This window comes from Daucus carota, chromosome 6, assembly GCF_001625215.2.
Source record: "Daucus carota subsp. sativus chromosome 6, DH1 v3.0, whole genome shotgun sequence".
Taxonomy (NCBI): domain Eukaryota; kingdom Viridiplantae; phylum Streptophyta; class Magnoliopsida; order Apiales; family Apiaceae; genus Daucus; species Daucus carota.
In genome coordinates this window covers 12,162,601-12,172,317 of record NC_030386.2, presented here as the reverse complement: position 1 = coordinate 12,172,317, position 9,717 = coordinate 12,162,601, and the positions used below count along the sequence as shown (strand labels likewise).

General features: G+C 30.3%; 1 protein-coding gene across 1 annotated transcript; it reads right to left on the bottom strand.

Annotated features, from left to right (window-relative positions):
* Window positions 1-1,248: 1,248 nt before the first annotated feature.
* On the bottom strand, window positions 1,249-2,151 carry LOC108225867 (uncharacterized). The gene has a single exon (XM_017400821.1). The coding sequence runs from the start codon at window positions 2,149-2,151 to the stop codon at window positions 1,249-1,251; it is 903 nt and encodes a 300-aa protein (XP_017256310.1).
* Between the last annotated feature and the right edge of the window lie 7,566 nt (window positions 2,152-9,717).

The following is a 9,717-nucleotide window of genomic DNA, read 5'->3' as shown; positions in this document are numbered from 1 at the left end:
TTTTGCTGCAGGACATGTCAAACACACCTTTTCTGTGGATTTGATTAGGGGTGTGCACGGGGCGGTTCGGCTCGGTTTCTACCTAAAACCGTTACCGAACCGTGTATTTCAGTTCGGTCCGGTTTTTGGGTAAAAACCGTAACCGAACCGTTTCAAACGGTTTTTTCGGTTCGGTTAACCGTGGGTCGGTTTCGGTTTTTTTTCCGGTTTTTATACGATTAGAAACTACTATACAAATTTAATTTTTTTATTATTTTTAGAAAAATATTTATATACTTATTATATCAATTTCTCTTACTAAAATATATAATTAATATATTATAGCACATATATATATAATATGTTATATATAATAATATATAATAAATGTTATATTTTTATTATATATTATATAAACGGTCCGGTTTTTCGGTTCGGTTTTAGGAATAAAACCGTAACCGATACCAAATCGTTATATCGGTTCAGTTCAGTTACGGTTTTTTCTAATTTTTGTCGGTTACGGTTTTTTCGGTTTGATATTTCGGTTTTTGGGCTCGGTTTCAGTTTTCCAGTTTTTTTTGCTCACCCCTAGATTTGATGGCCAGCTCCTTGAGATGAGGAATGTGCTGCATTGTACTCCTAGATACATGACTCAACCTTTGATGCCAGACCTCATAATCTTGCTCAGAAGTTCCAACTTGTTCTGCTGAATTCGGCATTATAGATTGTTGATTGACCTGCTTATTGTCTGAAATGCAGTACAGGCCATTTTCAAGAATGCCAACACCAAGAACTTGATTGTCAATGTTCCTCAAAATTTGACAATCATTTGGATTGAACTTGACATAGCAGGAATTGTCGTGTGCCAACCTGTGAATAGACAGCAAGTTATGATTAAACGAAGGCACATACAGAACTTCTCTCAGCATGAGGCCATTGCTCAGTTGTAGTGAACCAATATGTGTTATTTCTGCCTTCTGATTATTTGGCAGCTTGATAACACTGTGTGGAGGAGCTTGCCTAACATCAACAAGATTTTGCAAATAGGCTGTCATATGATCAGTTGCACCACTGTCAATGATCCAGGTCATTGAACTATAATTGGCACTAGACAAGCAGCAAGTAACCATTCCAGAAAATGATTCATTTAATTCTTCATCTGTATCATTGCCTGTTTGAGGTAAAAGTTTAAGCAGTTGCTCCAATTGTTGAGATGTCAGTGTGATATACATTTGATGAAACATTATTGCTCATTCGCTTGTTGCCATTCTATTTAGGCTTAGCAAAACCATCAGATGACACATGAGGCCTGAAATTAGGCTTAGCTTTGTGTTTATCATGCCACTTGAGATATCCAATTTTAGTCCAACAACGATCAGAAGTGTGACCTTTTTTATGACAAACTACACATTCTAACAGCTTGTTTCCTTGATTAGTGTTCTGACTCAACATTGTTGCACTCTCAAAATCGGTAGCACAGCTTAACACTTCTCTCTGTGATTCCTCTTGCTGTATAGCTGCGCAAGCAACTTCAACAGTAGGAAGAGGAATCATCATTAACAACTGACTACGCTGTGGAGCATATATCTCATTCAATCCATTTAAGAACTGAAAAAGTTTTGCCTCCTCTTTGAATGTTGCAAGAGTACTCATCAATTTGACAATATCAGGATTTACAGTTGCAACCACAGGCAAAACATTAAGTGAATCAATTTCATCCCAAACACAAGTTAGGGCAGTGTAATACTCAGCAATTGAAGATTTGTTCTGTTTCAACTCAAACAAATCCTTATTTAACTTGTATTTACGAGATCCATTAGTCAACATAAATCGTTTCTCCAACAAACTCCAGATTTCACTAGCAGATTCAACATATAGAATAGAATTGCGAGTTGCTTCAGAAACATTGTTGTGGAGCCAAGAAATTACCAGATTATTACATGTATCCCACTGCAGAGCATCAGTTTCATCTGTTGTGCTGCGGAGAATCGTGCCATTAACGAATCCGAGCTTCCGTTTCGAAGCTAATTGGATCTCAAAAGAGCGCTTCCATGAACGATAATCAATCGCACCTTGAAGCTTCGGTACAACAACCGATGTAGGTCCATCTGATGGATGTAAAAATAGTGGATTTTGCAGATCAGCGAACGTAAAACGTGCACCAACCGCCATTGAAACTCAACTGTAAGCTTCAAGAAGATTACGCAGAGAAGATTATGGTGAAATTTGCACTCGATATGTATATACAATGCTCTGATACCATGATGACTTTTATACAGTGTATATACTCACGAAATGCAAAGCTATCATTACTCAAAATGAAGTACAAAAGTTATGGACACTTTACACAGAAGCTAGCTTATATCAGCAGAGCATGTAACAAACTTCTATACACACACAGTCTATATCTATATTCAATTATAGGACAATGTCTATTATAACCCTGCAATATTACTCAGCTTATCATAACTTTGACCAAAGCAACCAAGGAAAAAACCAAAAAACCATTTAGACCAGAAGAATAATTACTGCTAATAGTAAAAAGCAATATGCTGACTAAACAAACAAGGATCTGGCTACCGCAAAAAACTAAATATATAAAAGGATAAAAAATAAACACACACAAACATAACGCCAGCTAAAAATAAGAAACAAGATGATGGCAAAAAAGAACATATATGTATATGGAAGTAAAACTACAACCTGCTACACAGAGACTATAAGATGCGACAGAGTATTAACTACATAGATCATGTAGAAAAATAACACGATCATTGAGACTACACAAATTCATATCCGGAGCAAACATGATAACATCACGAAAATACATATACTTAGAATAGGGAGGAAAAAGAAAAAGATACAAACGGTAGTCCACCAAGCATCGGAAAACTGTGAAACACCGTATCTGTCAGCAGCTCTACATAAATCATATAAATTGAAAATCAAACCTCGCTCTGATGCCAATGTTGGAATTAGGGACCTGAAAAATTAGTATGTAATATTTGTTTTTAGGATTCCGGTGAGGTTGATCATCTGCATCTTCTCATTGGTAGTGAACCACTATATATGAACTTCATCAACACCTTCCATCCCAAAAATAACTGCCCACTTAATATCACATTTAAAACCACATAAATACAATTAAAACAATATAAATGTAACTTAATATATATATTAAGTGCCACTTAATCAATATTTTGAACCTTGAAATATATAATAAATATATATTTTTTATTCTTAATTATATTTGACAAATACAAGTCAAATATAACAACTGAAATCAACCAAAACTGCAAAAGACTCGGTGGAATAACACAAATCTAAATTGTTGTTGTTAGATTCTCAAGATCATGCTCGAAAATTTAAAATTTAGAACACTCGATGAAGTAGTCTTTCCTCCCTTTTCACACTACTTTTACTTTTTTTCACACTACTTTTACTCCAAGATCTCTCTTTTATACATTAAAAATCAATAGATCCCACCACTTCACCCACTTTTGCTTCTCTTTTCCACTACTTTATACATATTTCTTAACCTCTGTACCCAAACCAAACGTAAAGAATTAGCTGGGACGAAGGAAGTAGAAGTCAAGGGACAAAAAGCAGAATTCTCAGCTTTTTATAAATAATTCTTGACTTATAAACAAATGGTAGGAATAAGTTCTTCAAACTATAAAACACGCTATTCAAATTCAATACATCAGTTCAGCTTGGTAATGATCCTTTTCCAAGAAAACATATCTCGATAGGTAATTTTCAAACAAAATAAGTAATACACACACTTTTATATTTTTAAAAAAAATTATGTCTAAAATATTAAACAAGCAAAATATACACGACATATTATCAGAAAAATCATTATGATCAACACCGCGCCGTAGATTAATGGTTTTGAGAATCTAATTATTTGACACGTATTTTAAGACTTTTTAAAGTATAACTTTATAATTTTTTTTAAAATTATTTTCTTTGAATAAAAATTTAATAAATACATTGAAACTGTAACATAAACAGCCTGTCGGGACGGATGACGTATTAATTATTCGTTTCAATTATTCGTTTCTTGTGAGGGACGCAAAGTGACAAATACAGATAAAATAAAATGCTGTAGCGTTTACTTAACAGTCACAGAGGACAAGGAGAGCAGATAGATTCAGAGACGTATCCGTAAACCACTGCACTACACATGCTTTCAGATACGCAATAAATATTCACCTCACGCAAAAGATAAGTTCAATATGGGAAATTACACAGTATGCACCCACCACAACTAGGCCGCTCAGTAAGCAATTCCGGTATCCGGCTACTGCCATATTCTCTTGTCCAATTCAGATTTTCCTTATCTTTTGCATGTATATTAAACTTTTTGTTTCTTTTCTGGGGAAATATATTAAAATTTATGTTAGAAATATGTCGAAAGTTTAATTAATTTCAATATTAAAATATGTTGACCCCTTTTTATATAAATTTGAGGAATTGGTCAAGTAATCCATAATCAAATCGGAAGTAAATTAAAATTCAGAGTCCTCACTCGGTGGTGATTTTCAAATCATTCATCCAAAAACACTTTAGATGAAAATTTTAGTAACAAACTGCACCAAAATAATTCCCATTTGTTATTTGTAAAAAACATTCAAAAAACCAAAAGATACATAACAAGATAAAATTCATATACAGTATTTATAAATTAATTTAGTTCCGTTCAAAATAACCAAAAAAGGTCATTCTGTAAATATATCGAAACTCGTAATAATATAATATTATATAGCACATGACAAAATCTCTATAAAGGGCATGGCATCTGAAAAGATACGTTTACATATATAGATTAAGCAATGCGCAGAAAACAGCTGCGCAGAGACAACGGCGTTGTTGCTGCCATCTCGATCAGATTTCACCGTAGATAAATTACAAGATCGTAAGTGATATATATATTTATAAAACGGCAAAAATATTACGGCCGGGTCGGGTAAGTATTAATTGAGAGACCCATAACGGGAATTGCAAAACTAGCTTCCATAAGTAACCTCTGCTGAAACGCTTCCACACTTGCCCTCCCGTCGATCATGTCTTTTATTATCGCTCGGTAAAATTCTTTGAGCTTCTTAAGCTTCATCTTGATCCACCGTAGTTTTATTCGCCGGAATATTCGGATGATGAAGAGCTTTCTTCTCGCGTTTTTCTTGCCTCCGAGGCGGACTGTCGGCAGCACTCTCTTTCGCCGGAGAGGAATGAGTAGTCTTCTGCGGCAACATGTTTTGCTGCTTCTGGTGACGACGTCGTTGGGAGGAAGAGTTGAAGCCATGGACAGATTTGGACAGGAGCGTTTGAGAGAGAGAGAGAGGGGTGAAATAAAACGCTCAAGTGCTGTGTTGTTCTTGTTCCTATCCTTTTGCACTTATAATATACTAGTAATCAATAAGTGATGTAATTATAGACAGAGGGGAGATAGGTGGAGAGGAAGGGATGGGTGGAGAGCAAGTATACTTCCACTTGTCTTCTGTTTTATAATGATTTCGGGGTCTCTCGCAAGCGCTGGTTTTCCCTGTTTTATATTCTATAGCCTTTTTGGCCCGTGCTACGCGCACAGGTATTGATTCTTTGATTTTTTTATCAACTTAACCTATATTTTCGGGTTAATTATCAAGTTGATCACTGAAGTGGGCTTAATGTATCAAGTTGATCACTGAACTCAAAACGGTATCAAGATGGTCACTAAAATCACCAAAAATATCAAACAAGTACCTTGAAATATGAGTTCAAGTAGTAAAAATATTATTTATAAAATTTTACACATTATTTTTAAATGTTACCACAACCAACTAAAAACTTGTGACTTCTAGTATTTAAAATAATGTATTTATATTTTATCAAGTTTATTTATTATTTATATTTTATTATATAGTTATTTTTTGTTTTAATTAAAAATAAATAATAAATAAACTTGATAAAATCTAAATATATTATCATAAATATTAGAAGTCATAACCTTTTACTTGGTTTTGGTAACATTAAAAAATAATGTGTAAAACTTTATAGATAATATTTTTTCTGCTTGTACTTATATTTCATGGTACTTATTTGATATTTATGGCCACTTCAGTGACCATCTTGATACCGTTTTGAGTTCAGTGACCAATTTGATACATTAAGCCCACTTCAGTGACCAATACTTTCTGTCGTGAATAACCCTAAATCTGACGGGTAATAGGTGCAGTCAAACTACTTATTTATGAGTTTTAAGTTATAAAATTTAACGTGTTTATTAGCATTTTGGCCCGTGCTACGCACACGGGTATGATTTTTTGTTGTTTTATCTAATTAACCTATACATTTTTTATTAACAAACAGTATGATATGAGATATAAGTTATGAAAAGCACGTATGTAAGAGTTAAAATACTTGAGTTATGTTATTGGCGATCAGTACGTTGTAGATGTTAAAGATAATATATATGAATGTCGATTGAAAAAAAAAATCACGAAAAAATGTTTATAACGACGTGGACTATATAAATATTTGTATTTGGAAACATGACTTAACCTGATTATCCAGATTATAAATCTTCCATCCATTCCTTATTTATTAAATTAAGGTGAATATGTTGATGATAGAGTTTCCACCCGTCCTTAATAAAAATTGATAAATAGGTTAAGAAATAATTAAACTTAAACATCAATAAAGGAATACATATGTAGTCATAATTCAGTTACATTACTATAATTATATGCTACAATTATTGTCTATACCGAAAATTGATAGTAAGAAGATATACGTGATAAATATCTATATAATAGATACTGTATTGATTTTATAACAGAATATATTTTTCATTAGTATCATTGATATAACCAAATATTTAATATAATAATAATATTTCAAGTTCAGAATAAAAATTTATAAGTTTATGGATCAATAATCAAATCATTGTTTGTATAGTTAATATAATAAAAAAAAAGGTAATTGTTTCTAAAATATTTAAAAAAATTCATGAAAATATTAATGACTATATAATTAAGATTTCTCGGGGTCGCCGTTAGGCGACCCCTCGTATCTTAAATAAAATAACGAAAAATTATAATAAACTATATGCAACAAATTTTATTGTTAAGTTATTTAAATGAAAAATATGCTCATTTATCAAATTTTTATTTATAGAAACATATGCTCATAGCATTTCGGCCCGTGCTACGCACACGGGTATGATTTGCTTTTATCTAGTTAACCTATAAATTTTTTATTAATAAACAATATGATATGAGATATAAGTTATGAAAAGCAACGTATGTAATAGTCAAAATACTCGAGTTATGTTATTGACGATCAGTACGTTGTAGATGTTAAAGATAAAATATATACGAATTTCGATTGAAAAAATAAAATCACGCAACAGAAAATATGACGACGCGGACTATATAAATCTTCGTATTTAGAAACATAAATAATTCTAAATTTAACCTGATTATACAGATTATAAAGCTTCCATTCATTCCTTAATTATAAAATTAAGGTGAATGTGCTGACGCTAGAGTCTCCTCCTTCTTTAATTAATATTAAAAAATTGATTAAGAAATAATTAACCTTAAACGAATACATCAATAAAGAAATACATAGTAGTCATAATTCAGTTACATTACTAAAATTATATGCTACAATTATTGACTATATTTAAAATTGATAATAAGCAGATATACGTGATAAATATTTTTAATAAAACAGTTTCCGTATTGTTTTTATAACGGAATAGATTTTCATTAGTATCATTAATATAACCAAATATTTAATATAATGATAATTTATAATGTTTTGAATAAAAGTTTATAAGTTTATTGATCTATTATTAAATCATTATTTGTATAGATAAAATAATAAAAAATATTAAGTAATTTTTTCTAAAATATTTATAAAAGACATGAAAATAGTAATGAGTATATAATTAAAACTTCTCGGGGTTCGCCTAACGGCGACCCCTCGTATCTTAAATAAAATAACAAATAATTATAATTAATTGTATGTAAAAAAAATTATTATTAAGTTATTTAAATGAAAATTTGCTCATAGCATTTTGGCCCGTGCTAAGCACATAGGTATGATTTTTTCTTTTTTTAATCTAGGTAAGCTATACATTTTTTATTAACAAACAATATAATATGAGATATAAGTTATGAAAGGCAACGCATATAAGAGTCAAAATAATCGTGTTATGTTATTGGCGATCACTACGCTGTAAATGTTAAAGATAATATATACGATTCGATTGAAAAAAAAAATAAAATCACGCAACGGAAATTATAACGACGCAGACTATATAAATCTTTGTGTTTAGAAATAGAAATAATTTTAAACTTAACCTGATTATGCAGATTATAAAGTTTCCATCCATTACTTAATTATAAAAGTAAGGTGAATATGCTGATAAAAGAGTTTCCTCCCGTCCTTAATAAAAATTGATTGATAAGTTAAGCAATAACTAACCTTGAAGGAATACATCAATAAAGGAATACACATGTGATCATAATTCAGTTACATTACTAAAATTATATGCTACAATATTGTCTATATTTAAAATTTATAATAAGAAGATATACGTGATGAATATTTATAATGGAATAGATCCTGTATTGTTTTTATAACGGAATATACTTTTCATTAGTATCATTAATATAACCAAATATTTAATATAATAATAATTTTTATGTTTCGAATAAAAATTTATAAGTTTATAGATTTATTATTAAATCAATATTTGTCTAGTTAAAAATTTATAAGTTTATAGTTATATTATTAAATAATAATTTGTATAATTTACTGTATGTAAAATTTTTTATTGTTAAGTTATTTAAACTTCTAATATGCTCATTTATCAGATTTTTATATACATAAATATATACTCATAGCATTTTGGCCCGTGCTACGCACACGAATATGATTTTTGTTTTTTTATCTAATATATAAAAACTTCCTAATTAAAAGTTAAAATTGTTGAATGAAAAAAAAAATTTATTCGAAAACCATAACTGAAAGTCTTAATTTGAAAATTGAATGTGGTGAAATGGAAACTGCACAAATTATACGAAAAAACATTGTAGTAATATATGCTAAAATTAGTGAAAATTATATTAAATTTGATTACGTTTTCTTATTTGCATATGAATTATAGCTTGCTAGATCCATATATTTGGAAATTTTAAAAATCTAATATATAAACACTTCATCATCAAGAACTAAAATTGTGGAGTTAAAAAGTGTTGCATTGATATGAAATTATATAAAAAAAATCTAGATTTGAAAATTGAATGTGGTGAATATGGAAACCAGTACATATATTAGAAAAAAGGATTGTAATAATAAATGTAAAAATCAGCGAAAAGCAAATAAACATTGACTGCCTTTCTTTATTTACATATGAGTTATAGCAGGCTTGACCTATTTATCCGAAAATTTAAAAAGTCAAATATATAAAAACTTACTTATCGAGAGCTAAAATTGTGGAGTGAAAAGATACTCTATTAATAATGCAATTATAACAAAAAAAATCTTGATTTTAAAATTGAATATAATGAACTTGGACACCGCATAAATTAAACAAAAACGTATCGTAATAATAAATGTCATATCAGTGGAAATCAAATGAAGTTTGACTTCTCTATTCGCATATAAGCTATAGCAATCCAGATCCATGTATCGAAAGTTTGAAAAATCTTGTATATAAAAACTTCCTTATCAAGAGCTGAA